The 16,542-nt window shown below is 40.4% G+C and overlaps 1 protein-coding gene across 1 annotated transcript in view; it reads right to left on the bottom strand.

The window, feature by feature from the left end:
* Window positions 1-3,152: 3,152 nt before the first annotated feature.
* Window positions 3,153-16,542, bottom strand: part of LOC145443384 (uncharacterized) — a 37,145-nt gene continuing 23,755 nt past the window's right edge. The window contains exons 7-12 of the mRNA XM_080321360.1: window positions 15,764-15,903; window positions 13,537-13,688; window positions 10,439-10,638; window positions 8,104-8,255; window positions 7,877-7,949; window positions 3,153-3,392 (exon numbers count right to left, since the gene is read on the bottom strand). Of these exons, the coding sequence (XP_080177486.1) occupies window positions 3,298-3,392; window positions 7,877-7,949; window positions 8,104-8,255; window positions 10,439-10,638; window positions 13,537-13,688; window positions 15,764-15,903 (812 nt within the window). The 3' untranslated portion in view covers window positions 3,153-3,297. The remainder of the gene's footprint in view (window positions 3,393-7,876; window positions 7,950-8,103; window positions 8,256-10,438; window positions 10,639-13,536; window positions 13,689-15,763; window positions 15,904-16,542) is intronic.

The raw sequence follows: 16,542 nt of genomic DNA, 5'->3' as shown, positions 1-16,542 counted from the left end.
TTCTTGAGATAATTTCCCATGGAGCGATAATGAACAGATAACCTAATTTCCATTCATGATCATTAGCGTAGCCAGGATCAAGGGCAGTAATGAAATTACCCGTTGAAGGATTGGCGTATACGGAGGATCAAAAATTCGCCACTCTCTGCCCTCCCAAATTATTTTTCTGGCTACGACCTTGATCATGATGTGCAAATATTGGCAATGATGACTGTAAGTTAGTGCAGGGGTCTCAAACACGCGGTCCGCGACGGCATTTTAGATTTCGAAGTATTCGACAATAATTAACTGGATCTGACTTTCTAAACGTCACCTATTAACACTGGAACAATCAAATGCTAATAATTCCACAAAATCAAGATCTTTCGTCGCTTTGCCAACACTTTCAACGCGGTCTCGGTTAGACAGGACAGATGTATAGGCTATTCTTAAGAGCGAGTCACCGATTTCTATACTTCCCCAGTTGTTTTCTCTGCAACACCCTTATCAGGTATCCAATAAATATATCAAATCAAGATAGATCATATACGCCTGATATACTCTTTACAACAGACATCGATGCATTCTTTAAATCAATTTCGTTGATGTAAATATAATTGATCGGTTGACTAAGCACAATTCGCTGACTTCCTACATGCAGTATGCTCCGCTCTTGCTATTGTGTGATTGTGGGCGAACCTCACAGTAGAGAGTCACTGAAGATTCACTAATGGAAAGCTGAAAATTCCGAGCAAACTTTCGCGCAAAATATTTGAAATTGGCAAGACGCATGCTCGTTTCAGTGCTGAGTTTCTTTTCATTCTGCCTGCTGCGGAGAGTGGAGCTAAGTTGAAAAGCAAAGAATTCCAACCAACGCATTATAATGACGAGAAAATTGCAATACATGAAAAATGTTAACCGTGCAGAACCACCAAGGTTCGTTTGCGAATGCGAAACTCCAAATTTCAGAGGTTCACATACAGAACGCGAACGTGAACCTCACGTCCACGCCATCCCTAGTGGTTTCCAAACAAAGCAAATTCTGCGTAGCGACTTCTACTGATACTTCAGTAGACTATACTTGGACCGACTCTGATCTGCTCTAACCAGCGGATCGCAACAATGCGTATTTCTGTGGACACCTTATTTCGATCGTGATGGCGATCTTAGTCCTGTGTATGCGTCGTGAGGAGGGCAAGATATTTAACTGTAAAGTCACAATGCAAGCGCCGACTTTCAGAATATGGTTCATTCTTATTAAATCAGATCGCGGTTTCCATTGAGGCCGCGAACCTGCTGTTTGAGTCAAAAGTTATACATCAAGGAACGACGCTGTTTATCGTGTAATAGGTGAGATGACTTGAACCAGTAATGTTTAGAGTGGTGAGCTTTGACAATGTGAACCAGGGCAGTAAAGACACGACCCATAAAAGTGAGAATGACTTGCGACTCGGGATCTTTGGGACTTGGTTACAACCCTGATGTGAACATGCTAAGTCAGGGGTGGGCAATTATTTCCGCCGTGGGCCAAACGAAAGTAGAAAATACATCATTGGCGGATCGGGTCAAAATTTCAACTATATTCTGCGTCGTCATAATTGTATTAATAAATCGAAAGCAGTGAATTGCATTGTTAATGCATGGCGATAAGTGGACGTATTGATATTAGGCAATGAGAAAGTGGCGGTTAATTACCAAAATTAATATTTATTCGCCGTCATGATTCAAAACAATGGTAGCATGATACATTTTAAATTCTTTTTCAACCCACATACACGTTTTTAGAATACTACAGAGCTTGTGTCGGTCACCTTTTTACACATGCCCGCCCGTCCATCGTTTCATCACGAGCACTGATTGACTTGCTTTGCGAATTAGGGATTTGGAGAAGTATCACATAGCAATTTGAAGCACTGAGTGTGTAAATGTGACACTGGCAGCGAACAAACAAACTAAACTATATGGAAACTGTGACTTTTTGTGACTTCAATTGTCACGGCACACTTTGCTACATTGGCTTTACTTTGAATCTTTATTATTATAATGTACGCAGGCTGCGTAATCGCGGTAAATAAATAAACAGGCTCAATAGTGAACTAATGTTCGGTTCAGTTTAAACAGCCTACGATTTTAGTCGACGCATCAACATTCAGAAATAGATTTTATGCACTGAATTCGAGGTAAGTTTCCGCGGGCCACTCAAAATGGCGTCGCGGGCCGCATTTGGTCCCAGGTCTGTGCTAAGTGATGATAAAGGCAAGTTGTTGCAACTTTTGCAACTTTTTAACAGCTTCCGGGAGCTTCGTAAATACTCAGAATATATGTAGCATGATGTTTTTTTTCATGCAACTTTTTAGTGCAACTTTTATCAAGCATTGCGCAAAACGTATAGGAGTGGTTAAAAAAACTTGCTATAAAACATTTCTAGTATGGTTCTCACTTTGATTTGCTTAACAATTAGCTATGTGATGGATTTGCTGCATCTCAATGTTATCTATGACGAAAAGGCTTGTAAGCTAGAAATTCAACAACCCCAGTCAGGCACGACAATGCCCGAACTATATCTAAATAGATCATTTGGCTAATTCACTGTCGTATGAGGTCTTTCCCCATTTCACGGACGTCCAGGCAAGACCGCCAAAAATTATATTATAACTGAATCGCCTTTTCATCCTATTGATTTTGTTTTGAGTTTTGCTGCAATGCCTTTGGGTCACGTTTAGAGACCTCTAGGGGTTTGGGGTGCGGTATTTCACTTGTTTTATGAACTATCGCTTTGCTGTTTGGCTTTTTACGAAATATTATTTCTGCATTGCTTATTTTATTCGTCAAATGGGAAAGTACCACATTTACCAGCTCTGCAGGAGCTGACCGCAATATATTATCATGTTGGTTTCAAAGAAGAACATACCAATGTATGCATAATCGATTGAATAGCGATGAAAGAAACGAAACAAGCAAACAGCCTGTAAATCCTAAATTGTTGGATTATACAGCGGAACCTTTCGAGTATCTCATACGCTATTAAATCTAAAAAAAATATAAATGCAAATTTTTACTGCAAGTTTCGTTGAAATTAAGTGCAAACTTTCTCGCGATTTTAGTGCTACAAAAACTTGCCCTAGTGATGATATAAGGAGAACCCCTTTTTGATGTCGCCTAAAGATATGCTCTTATCAAAAGTTTTTATATCTTTGGGTACAACGGTGCAGGAGAGTTCACAATACTGGCGTAAACCGGACTATTCTATAACATTTTTGTAAATTCACGGGCATATGAGGGGGACAAAATTCAATCGTTTACAAATATATTCATCAATCAGGCCTGTCCGCGGCGTCGAATCAGAGAGGAGAGTTGCTTTATCGATTCCCGCGACTTGTATTCTTCGTTACTTGGAGTGTTATATTCAAATTCTGTTAAAATGGAGAAGGGTCAAACTTTAATCCTCTACAAATACCAATCTGACGCTTTGGATTACAGAACTTTATAACGCATTTGAATAATATATTCATATTTATAACCGAAGCTTTTCGGCTGACAATCGTCAGGGGATACCGTCAGCAATAATGCGAGCATTCAAATAACTATGTTTAACAACAATATGTATCGCTACTTATGAAGTCACACAGAGTATATACGAAGTTCGAAAAACGAGAGAACTGTAGCACAGGCATGGAGATAGCAAATCCAAACAGTTAATGCGCGATTTTCAAATAATACACAAATTCTTTCTGTTGGCATAGACTAGGTTCACTCATAGTGATGATGGTGGACTCACGAACAGACAAATGAAATAAATTGCGACCCTTAGCCAGTATAGAGAACATGTCCGCATGATAATTAGCGGCTCTTTTGACCCATGGCCTGGTAATGTTCGAAGACAAGCGGGTTGTTTTGCTGCGATTTCAAGATATAAGATTTGACAGACGGCGGGATGTGTTATTTGATACGGTCCTGCAACGGTTTGGAAGTTCTCCCTACGTACCGACAATCGCAGTGGCACTTTAATTCATAAATTACGTTACTTTGTTGTAAAGCCGGGAGAACGTCCTTTCAAGTTGCAGGAAACATAGGTATCGTGGTAAAAACAACATTGGTTTTCTCCGCTGGATAACAGCGGTAGGCTGCTGAAGTTAGCTGTTTCTGGAATCGATAAGAAACCGGGCCAATCCTTTCACAAGAAACTTCTTCAGCGGTTTCTTTTGGTTTGGTATCATTCCGATGACTTAACTTATTATTGTCCTTAATCCAATCGAAGTTACAATATGGCATCCTTTGTTGTAGGGCTGCCAATAAAACTGCACTCGAGCCACTGCAAAAACTACAAAATAAGGTACTCCGTATCATATAAAGAGAGCCCCACAGGGGCCTGGTTGTCCATCCAACAAGTCGCTGCCGAAGAAATTCGGTGTCCTAAACCTAGAAGATATGCGGAAACTAGAAATCGCCAAGTTTATGTATCAGTTCCACTGCGGTCGTTGCCCAGAATATTTCAATGACTATTTTACTTCGGAATCAAAAGCGCACAAGTACAACACACGTCGTCAAAATATCATATGATCGACCCAAAAGATCATCGCTTCATCAAATATGCCGGACCTGATATGTGGAACAGTATCCTATCGGCTATTCGACAGTCGGCGAGCATGTCCACATTCAAGTCGAAATACAAGCAATTACTACTAAATGAACGCTAGTGCATCCTCAAGATTACCTCAAGATCTATCGATCTCGCCTTCCATGACATGCCACCCCCTTTTTGGCGCTTGCTTTTTTCTATACTAACTTGTTTACTTTTCATTCAGTGTGCATGCCTCCTCTTTACATCGCCTAGGCCAAGGTAGGTGTCTGATTCCATAGACTACTCCAAGTGGCTTCGACACCTTCCTATCTTTTCATTGTATCGCATTTTGTGGTGTATTGAACTAATAAAATTGCTAATAAACCAATGATGATGATTGTCCGCTTGATAACATATTCTGGGTATCCGTTGTCAATGAATATTTTACGGATGTACTCAAGTTCACTATTCAATTTGACCTCGGAACAAATCCTCAACGCCCGGTGGACCAAGATGCCGATTAAATTGATTTCACGACTTTTTGAGCTAAAAGAGTTCCATCGAAGGTAATGACTCCCTATAAACAGAGGTTAGGAATTGACCATCAAGTTTTTTCACAAGAATGTCAAGGAATGCCTGGCGGTTGGTAATTTCCTTTTTCCGACATGAATTGCAATGCTGGATGCAATTTGTTTAAATTATTCAGGAAATTATCACAACCAGATTCATTATCGAAAATAACGAACGTGTCATCGACATAGCGATGATATAATAAGGGCGGTTTACCACAAGAAGAGGAGAACTTATCTTCATGAAACCCGCCAAATATATTAGATAGAATAGGACCTAATGGTGATCCCACAGCCTCACCATCAATTTATCTGTACATGATATTGTTGAAACTAAATTCAACAGAAAACACGGCGTTTCTCATCAATTCAATGAAGATTGTTCTCGAGAAAGGAGGGGATATTAGCTTACTGTTATATAGAGCATCAGTGCAAATATTCAAGTTCTCATTTAGTGGCACTCTGGTAGAAAGGCTCTTTATGTCGAATAAGCCTAGGAAATTATCGCGTGCGGATAGCTGTGAGCGACGCATCTCATCAGCGAATGTAAAAGAATCGCGTACGCAATGCGACCCGTATAGTTCGCGAACAGGCTCCAGTATGTTGATCATCAACTTCGCCAACTTGTACTGCATTGATCAAGTCCTGCCGAGTATCGGTCGCATTATTGCTGACGGTATCCCCTGACGGGTGTCAGTCGAAAAGCTTCGGGAATAGATATGACCAGTGATTCCCAAGCGCGGCCCCGAGGGCCGCATGCGGCTATCAGATAGCCTTCTTGCGGCCCCCAGAATATATTAGGATATCGATTTATGACAAAAAATAAAATTTATATTTGTAAAATACTCTTGCTTGGCTTGGCTTCTGTAGTTTTTAACTATAGAATTAAAGGAAAGTTGTGAGCATAGACTGCTAACGTTACGTCACTGCTGTTGCAATGCAATGTGCCCTAACTTTTCAGTTGAACGAGCAGTAGCTATAGATATAAATATGTATTGATAACTTTCAAAACCAAAGGAAATCCTGATAAAATGGTAAATTTTTCCCACTTCGTGCTCGCTTGACTAAAAAGAAAAAGCGGCTCAACACCCGGAAAATAGAGTTTTTCTTTCACATTAACAGGTGATTGACTGAAAAAAGGCCAACTTTCCGGTCAAGCTCCTGAAATAGCCGCCGTAGCGTTCCTACGGTGCTGATTTAATGTATATCAGTCAAATTTGGCCCTATATGTAACCAGAATCCTCAAAAAAGAAGACATTTGGGCGTCCTCCAAGGACACTTTTAAAAAAATCAAAAAAAGAGGACAAATCAAATTAAAAGAGGACGTATGGTAACCCTATGATAACTTGATGTGCAACACGTGACTCACGGCTGATTACGCCGAGATGCATAGGCTATACTGCTTAGCCGGCTAAAAGTAGCATAATTGGTAGTCCTATAGGAAGGGCCGTGACTGCCGCAGCCCAAACCCCCCAATTGAGGGGGCCGAGCTCGAAGGGGGCCCAAAATTAGCATAACTTATAGAGTATTTTGAGACAATTTATGCAACTTTTTCAAAAATTTTTCGCGCTGGGCGCGATTTCAATTCGCCACATATCTTGATTATTGGGTACTCTTCCCCAAGAAAAAAATACTCAAGATGTATAGAAATGGGCATATCAGCGTTGGCCATGACCGCACCACAACGCACCAAGACATATAAAGTTTTAGGCCATGTAACATGTGACTCCAAGAAGTGTGTCAGAACGATCGGCAGCGAGAAAGTCTTGGCCGTAAAGGACTGCATTTATGCTGACCAAAAACTACGAAATACGAAAAACTTCGTTATATATACGAAATACATATAGGTTTAATTGTCCATATAGACGCCTAAATGACTGGCGCCGAATGTTCTTGTCTTGGCAATCTGAACCTTACAAGACTAATACCATCCCGCAGGAAATAAAATTGTATGCCAGTGAAGAAATACCAATCTGAAATCGTGTGATCTTTCAGTTTAGTAGGTTTGGGCAATTCTACATTTTTTGATATAGCAGACAGGAGGTCACGAAATAACATCATGTAAAGAAGTCATACCTTTAATTCTGTGGCAAAAGCGAACAACGTGATGTGGGGTCAGTTTATCACCCTATGATAGCCCGGGGTCCTGAAGAAGTGCGCTATGTTCCTGCCAACGGGTATATCCCCGGAGATGTTTAATTACTATTGAGGGGGCCTACACCTTTTCAAACACACCTCACTCAGCTCTACCGGTAAATCAGATTACGTGAACAGAGACAGGATGAAAATTGATAGCAATACATGCAATTCCCGATCATGTTCACCGATTCAGTCATGAAACTAAAGAAATTTCTCGCGCTTCGCGCGTTTAGGCAAGAAAAGCTGAACACTCAACGGATACCCAATGCAGCAGAAAAGTAGCGGTAAACAGTGTACATTTTTGAAATCTCGTCAGGGCAATAAAACTACTCCGAAATAGTCATGATGACTGTTTGGGTCCGTTTCATAGCCGTAGTATTCGTGCAGCCCCGACCGTACTCTGAAATTCTAAATTTAGCCCTCACACCAAAAAAGTTTGGGAACCACTGGATATGACTGTATTATTCAAGTACCAAACTGTGATGACGGCTTCGATAGTTATTGCTGATTTGCATTTCAAGTTTGGTGAATTTGCAATAACAAGTTGAAATCGAAAAGACCTTTGTGGTAAATTAATTTTGGTGTGTGCCGTAATACGACGCCACATCCAGGCCTCCATCATATTTACCTTCCGAAGGCTTCCTCTCGAGCAGTTTGCGTAGAATTCTGTTGTTATTGCGGTTAAGCAGAATCTTTTCATTCTAAATATTGTAATGAGTTGTCTTCATAATGTGAGTGATGTAAAATAACACACTTTCAATCGCAGGAGCGGATTATGATATTTTTAAATCAAATGCAAAGAACGACAGAACGAACATCTTAAGATTGTCCAGTCCATTAATTTTCGACGTTTACCTTTTGTCTGCCGAACATGGCGTCGACGCTTGCCACAACACTGGTCCATCTCAAATCGTTGGCTTGAAGTCGATAAAGCATGTCCTTGCAGATAGTGAAAAGTTCTGACAGACTGACGTTGTCCACCGAACACGAAACTTGAACGTTGCTCTCTGAATTCAAATGTTTGATGAGATAACAGATGTATAGGCCTGTAGTGTGTGGGGCTGTAGGCCGTTGGTTGTTGTATGAGACGGTGAATGGCTTATGCTTAACGCTTTATAACATAACTAGATTTGACAGTGCCATCATTTAGTCAGTCATCAGCATATTTCATTGCTTATCAAAAAAAAGTCTAATACAAATGCAGTTGTTAGTCATTTTAGGAATACTCATTTGAGTATTTCTTTCACAACTACATTTATTGCACTTAAGAATTTATTTAACTCGTGTGCCCTATATCAAGAGTTAACGGCACAATGGCAAGCATATCGAGATTCAAACCCAAACCAAATTGGCAGAGTATGACGTAATAATACAATAATAAAAAATGAACGCTGGGCAAAGTCAGCTGCACCAGTAGTCATAACAAAGAGACGAGAGAAAATCAAATCATACAATACACGGAACACAACACACAGACAAATAGCGGTACATATTATGGAAAACCATGGGATTGCATAGAAACTCCTTCTGCCGACATAAATCAGGATTGGTCAATTTTATGATAGTTGACTCCAATACAGACAGATGGGAGACAGATCTACATTTAGCAATCAGAGTGAGCTGAACATACAGTCATTGTAATGACTGGCACAGACCGGATAGTTTGTCAGATGTTGACCGATTATTGAATTATACGCTGAGACCTGGTTATAGGGGGAGAGAGATATATATATTTATTGATTTATCCAACCGTAAAGACAACAACATTGGCACATGAAACAACAATAAATGAACTTAAGGGTATAGGACAGGGTGTGACCGATATGACTATGGGTAGGTTCAACTGATCTGATCACACCCTGCATTTACAAATACAGATATTGTGTCATAAATATGGATGCATTTGGTTGGGATCAGTCAATTCAGCTCAGCATAATAATCAAATACCAAAGAAACTAAAAATTTGGTGTGAGACAAGCGAATCATTTGTAATGGGAGATGAGGTGACTGAATAATTCCTTTTTTAAGGAGTGGTATGGGAGGTCCCGTATTGATGAAGGCACAGTATTCCATATGACAGGACCGGCATAGTCGATCGATTTCTTTGTGATAGGTTGCTGGTGGGTCGATGACTATAGATGTTGCCCTGGGATGAAAATCTGGTATTGTGTGAGTGAACAGTTTGAGCAAGGACGACGAAATCATTAAACACAGGGGGCAATTCATTTGAAAAATATTGATGCATAAATTTAGCTACTTCAAATATAAGAATTAGGATATAGGAATATTATATAGGAACTACAGTCGAACGCTTCCCTACACCGACGAACAAGTGCAGAACGATCGATAGGTTGGTTTACTGACCTAATCGATTTAGGCACCTGTTGGTACACTCGTTCAGCCAACCGTACAGATGTGCTTCATACATCCGACTATCACAGTAGCATTGGAATCTATATACAATATCACTTATTTGTAAAGCAGGAAGCACATCCTTGCGGGTTTGAGGCATCAGTGGCCTAGTCATGAACACCACTCTGGTAGGCCCTATTCAACATAAAATATCAAGATTGCGCTGATGACCGAATCTGATAAGAAAAGCGGTGCGACACTCACCCAGCCAAGGGAGATGTAGGCTATCTCTACAGGGCATTTACCGGGTCCATGAATCAGCGACTGTTTGAATTGCCACATTTTCTTTGTGATGGCAGATTCAATTGCGTAATCTAGATATCCATTGTCGATCATTTAGACATAATTTCCTATGAGAAATATACTTGGGATTGTCGAGCAGACTTGTCGAGTCGCTTTCATCTCTGCCACAAAAATAAATGCATTGCAGATTGTAACAAGTTTTTAGAAGAGGGGCAGTTTATTTTACTGTAACTCTGTAATGACGCAGAAACCAGTAGCATAATAGCGTCCATGGAGCATTTCTATATTATAACTGCTTTGTAGCTAAAAGCATTTTTAGAACTTTTAGAACTGGGTTTCGTGAATAGCCGACAATATGTTCTTGCCCATGACCATATGAAGCTTTGTTTGTCGCATGTTTAACATGAATGACGAATTACAATCAGCAGACTTTCTCAATATCGCTAACTTTTATTTGCACATTTGGGATGATCTCGCCAGAATACAAACCCATGACGAAGATTGGTATCCTACTATGGAATAGGAATTATGCTACCTTTCGAGTTGAAGGACATGACGGTGGTAGATAAGTCCAGTCTTTGAGATGTGCTGAGCAGACGGACGACGAAAGGACGGAGCCAGGATTCCACCTGCGCTAAGACTTGAAGCTTCTTGTTATTAGCCTCGGCTATCACTTCCTTTCTCTGCATTTCAACGGATATTTTTTCCTTCAGTGCTGCCAAGCGTTGATCTTTCCTGTATGTATAAATGATTGGCAGGTTGTTTATTCTAGCTACACCTTGATTCGCTAACAATGGGCACGTCATAAATGCAATGATTGGTCGATTGTAGTTATCAACATGCATGCTCTAACTTGCATGTCATGTCGATATAAGTTGGTATATTCTATGCTCCTTTAGTTTAGTGATGCGATGTTGACCGTGGATGTGCGGCCGTATTCCTGACACTCCTGGTTTTATTAATTTGTTGCTGCACAGATCAAAGATGTTTTCTCAATGCGAATCAGTGTTTCAAAGTCGATTCAAATCAAATCATTGTCAATATCATCATCATTGGTTTATTAGCAATTTTATCAATTCAATACACCACAAAAAATGCGATACAATGAATAGACAGGAAGATGTCGAAGCGACTTGGATTTGTCTATGAAATCAGACACCCACCTTGACGTAGGCGATGTAAAGAGGAGGCATGCACACTGAATGAAAGTAAAGAAGACAGTATAGAAAAAGAAAGCGACAAGAATAGGGCGGCATGTCATGGGAAGCGAGATCGATAGGTCAGTCGTGGTCCGGTAATCTTGAGAATGGACTGTATTTATTTAATAGTAATTGCTTGTATTTCGACTTGAATGTGGACATGCTCGTCGACCGCCGGATGGTCGGCGGGATACTGTTCCACACATCAGGTCCGGCATATTTTATAGAGCGATGATCTTTTCGGTCGATCATATGATATTTGGACGACGTGGACGCGCGTGTGTTGTAATTGTGCGCTTTTGATTCCGAGGTAAAGAAGTCATAGATGCCGCACGATTCTAGTCAGGGATATCCGATCCAATATGATTCTTCGACTATCGAATCAGGTGATTTGAAACGAATCAATGGGAATTATCACATTTCCGGTTTACTATGTAATTTATTCTATGTTGAAGCTCCCAGCTCCCAATACCTACAAGTCGATCGTTCTCTCAGTCTCACAAATCCCTCGATACGTGCTCAACAACGCAACCCAAGCTTACAAGCATACAATGTAATTATGTGGCATGCGTATACTCGGCAGTCGGTACCAGTGTTGGGATCAAGTCACTACCTTCGAGTCACGAGTCATTTCGAGTCATTTCACATTTTGACTCGAGTCAAGTCAAGTACATCGAAAATTTCGAAGGTGACTCGAGTCAAGTCAAGTCACTCGATTTTTGGATGTGACTTGAGTCAAGTCGAGTCAAGTCAAGTCAAGTCACGAGTCAAGTCACAATTCAAGTCAAGTTGCCTTTTCGAAGTATAAGACATGCTTACGTCATTGCACTTTGCTAGCTGTCAGAAATAAAGATTGGGTGGTCATTGATTCTGGACTCATGAACGGATATAGAGTTAAATATAAATGCAAAAAGGCACTTTATTGCTCACATATACGTAGAAATGCTAAACTACATAAGTAATGGCATAGCCTCGGATTATAGTTACCAGCCAAAATAGAGAACAGAGAAACGAATTGCTAAGATGCAATACACTACCTACCCAGTTACAACTTGATGCAATTCGGGCCTGCGCTAATGGTTGAGGACTATATAAACTATATTATAATTCAATTTAAATAAAACAAGTTTGGTTAATTTAAGAACAGAGAACGGAAATAGACATTTTGCTATTAAATTACTTTACTATACGAGTTTACGACAGCGTAAGCTGTAAGCTTCGATCACCTCGTTTCCGATCAATTTATTTGTGTGTGAACAATGGAGGTTCAGTAAAAAGCTCAGTCATTGAATGATTGGTCGCTTCCACGGGTTACACCAGCGTTTCGCATACAATCCGAACATATGCAAGACACAATGATTTTTATCGACATCGATTGCTTGATGACTCGAAATTGACTCGTGAATTTTTCTCCGGGTCACGAGTCAATCCACATTTGTTATACGCCGAGTCAAGTCAAGTCATTTTAGCAAAGTGACTCGAGTCAAGTCAAGTCATACGAGAAAGATGACTCGAGTCATCCCAACACTGGTCGGTACGTGCTCACTGCTTTTATAAGACACCGGTGTGTTGAAGGACTCTTGGTATTTGATTTAAATTATTGCAGAATAGTTAAATTCGACTGAGAGTCGATTTTGCCAAACCGCAGTCGTAACTCATTAGAACCATACGCACAAACTTGTGATACGCTTTTTACTAAATCCAAGTGGTTGAAGTGACAGTCACACTCCTGTATATAGATGAATAGCAGTCAGCTGGTATCGCAGTTAGCATTATCTCGGCTTTCGCTACTATCTATAGTTTCGAAATAGGTCTCATGACATCTTAAGCTCTGTGTCATTGCGCTCATTAGGAAGGTTTTATGGTAGGAAGAGCTATTTCGAAGACAGCATCCGCGTTACTTGATCAGTGGCCATGAAATTAACCCAATGGATATGAGCTGATCGTGATTGCTCACGTCAACTCAGTCACTCACTAACACACGTCCTTGTTTCTGGTATATCGTGTCAAGTGTCAACTTATTGCAACTTATATGTAGAGATGAGTAGATCAATTACCTGAGTGATTCGATTCCTAATCGAGCGATATAGCAAAGAGTCGTATGGTATTCGAGGACATCAACCAATGACGCCGAAACACAAATAAGGATTAGGAAAAGCATATGCCCTGGGAAGAAAGTATATCGAAACCACATTTTTATTGTGAGAAGCGCGTGTATTTTTGTTTCTCGAATAACTCTACTACTACTACTACTACTACTACTACTACTACTACTACTACTACTACTACTACTTCAGGAATCATTATGATTGATAACTGTCGACTTGGATTCATTCGAGAACTCGAATCATTGTTCCCGGTTCTATTTATGTATGCCTACTATTTCCCGCAGAAAAATTCATTACTTCGAAAATGTAGGGAGCATGGAACATACTTCTTTTTGTAGGTGTACATCATTTTCTCGTATCTTCGCTCGTAGTTGTGCAGCAGTATTCTGCAGTTTGCTAAGCTTTTTCGCTTCTTTTCGACTTGCTTCTGGAGCGCCATAGACGAGGTTTTTTGAGCTTCGAAACAGGCGATCAAGTTCTGTAATCAGGTTCATAATTCAGAGAAAGACAGTAGACTGATCTATGGTCTTATTTCTCCATATTGAAATGAACATTGTCAGCAGGTTTGAAGAGATACATGTAAATTGGGACCGGCGCAACGAGGGGCCACAGTCGTTCTGTTATTCCGTGTAGAAAATATTCGTATCAGAACTGAACCTCCACATATTCAGTCGACTCGGGTTGATTCGAACACCAATAACCCGGCAACCGGACAATTCTCTGCTTAATTCGTACATAAGGTAGCAATTCTTATCGTTAGGTTATGACACAATACACCTGGGGTGGGCAGACCTGCTTCATACTCGAGCCGAATATCAAAAATCTTAGGTCTAAAAGTGCTAAAATTCAAAAATACGAATTTATGACGTCACAATGGAATGTAGGCTTTCGAATGAAGTTTACTATTGTGTGGTGATATGGTACGTCTCCACCTAAGCTGCGAGGTGTCGGGCTGTTATGACCTCTAAGCAGTGCGAAGCAGTTCCTCCTTCAAGTGCTGATGAGAATTTAGGGAACGTTTCAGTTCGGTAATTCCGACGACATTTTCTTGGCCAGACTTGCTATAGCCTGTACAATACAAATGAAAGACACGTATTCACCATTGCTAGCGCGGAAATGATTGTTACCTGCGCTGGTGTAATTAATTATCAAGTTCATTGTTGAACACAATGATTTAACATTGATTGATGACCAGACATCCATTGTTGTGGGTGAAAAGTTTGTGAACTCGATTCGAGAGTTCAATTGGAAATTTTTAACCCAGTATAGTGCCACCTATCCCTAAATTTTGGAACTTGCGTGAACCACAAGGAAATAAACAACGAAAACAATCCGCATATTGTTAACAGGCGATAAAATTCATCAATTTATAATCAGGTTAAACCTCTCTAGCAAAATGGCGAAACGCACGAGGAATCATTAAAGCTACGCAAACAAAGGCGGAATGAGCCGCATGCAGCTCGAGAGCCGCAGTTTGCCCACCTCTGCAATACACAGTACTTCGTTTGTTTTAACACAAGATGAGTGATTATGGTGAAACAAAGTTGATCCACCCATTAACAATCGACAATAAACTTGTAGTCGCTTTTTGCTTTCAGAGAGAGAGAGAGAGAGTGAGAGAGAGACTTTATTTTTATTCAACCTAAATGCAAAACAAACAGACAGCAACAATAATAACATAGAAAACATGCAGCACAGGATTTGGTATAGGATGGGGATGACCGACACCACCCTGCACGGAGGTCAACTAGTGTGAGCTGCGTTCAGTGCCAACTGCCAATTACGACAGTATAGCGCAACTGCGATTAATTAAATACGCAATATATCAGTATTTTCAATGCACTGTCTACCTTTACGCATTACCTTGGCCATGTAACCTAAAATTGATTTTCAGCTTAATGTGGACAAAGCCGTTTCTCCGCTTATTTACAGCAGGTGTGATCAATGCATGTGATAATGGCATTGAATAATGAAAACAGAGTGATATCAATTGAGCTCCAAACATTCCAAATATATTATTCTAGTCCCATTTTAATTGGAATTACCGCGCTTTTTATGTTCGTTTTGGCATGGATCGCATGGATCGCCTACAAAGACAGTCATCGAGCATGCCCAGATAAATTCTCCTGAATCAATACTAGTTGGCCCTCTAGTTTACCGGATCACGACCTGACATATCGATCTCGCCTACCGACACTGGCCACCTTTTTGTCACCTGTCCTTTTATATTATCTTATTTTACTTTTCAGTCAGTGTACAGTACATGCCCCCTGTTTTACATCGCCTAGGCCAGGTGGGTGTCTGATTTCGAAGGCTATTCCATGTGGTTTCGACACCTTCCTATCTTTCATTGCATCGCAGTCTTGTGGTGCATTGAAATGATAAATTCTGAGCAATAAATTGAATTGAAAAGGTTTCATGAGATATGTTATCATATTCTACCACGCAGTCAAGGAGTGTGTCTTGAGCTAACTCAAGCCGGATAAATAGTTTTTTTTTTATTTGGCCATATCGTCTCACAGTCTGAAGGACATAATTGAAGTGTTCTCTGACCTCTCTGTTATCAAATGATACCCCAGTCACCACTTCCAACATAGCGGCGTACTTTCGGTAATCGTCGCACTTGCGTTGTCTCTCGTCGCTGAGAGCCGGTTTGACAGGAGGTGCCACATTCTCGACATGGAAATGAACGACTGAAAGTATAGCGTTAAGATATCAACTAACCTCTATAATATACAAATAGGAAAGTGAATGATATTACGCGTTATATGTGATTACTAGGGCAAGTTTTGTTGCACTAAAATCGCGAGAAAGTTGCATTTAATTTTAACAAAAGTTGCATTTATAATTTGTATTGAATTAAGGGTATGAGATACTCGAAAGGTTCCGTTGCATAACCTGGTTTCTGCAGAGCTGTCAAATCTGTTACTTTATTGCCATTTACCGCACAGTCTGGCGAAACTGCCAAAAATTACATTTTTACCAGCACATAGCGAGAAAAGTATGCAATGCGAGAATAATTTCCCTCAAAAAGCCAAACTGCATAGCTATAACCCCTCCCCCTAAAACAAGTCAAATACCGCACCCCGAATCCCCTAGGTCTGCAAACTTGACCCAAGGCGTTGCGGAGAAACTCACTCTTGGCGACTTTAACAAAATCTATAGCCCGAATAGGGTGTCCCGGCGAAAATGTAATTTTCGGCGGTCCCGCCTGGGCGTTTGTGAAATGGCAAGCTACCACAAATTTAAACGACAGCATCAATAAAGCGATCTATTTACTTGTTCGAACACGGTTGTGCTTGGTGGGGTAGTTGAACTTTTTGCTTGCAAGC

Source organism: Botryllus schlosseri, chromosome 7 (assembly GCF_051294905.1).
Source record: "Botryllus schlosseri isolate E-star chromosome 7, Bs_hap1, whole genome shotgun sequence".
NCBI lineage: Eukaryota > Metazoa > Chordata > Ascidiacea > Stolidobranchia > Styelidae > Botryllus > Botryllus schlosseri.
The sequence above is the reverse complement of the archived record's forward strand: the minus strand, read 5'-3'. Positions and strand labels throughout refer to the sequence as shown.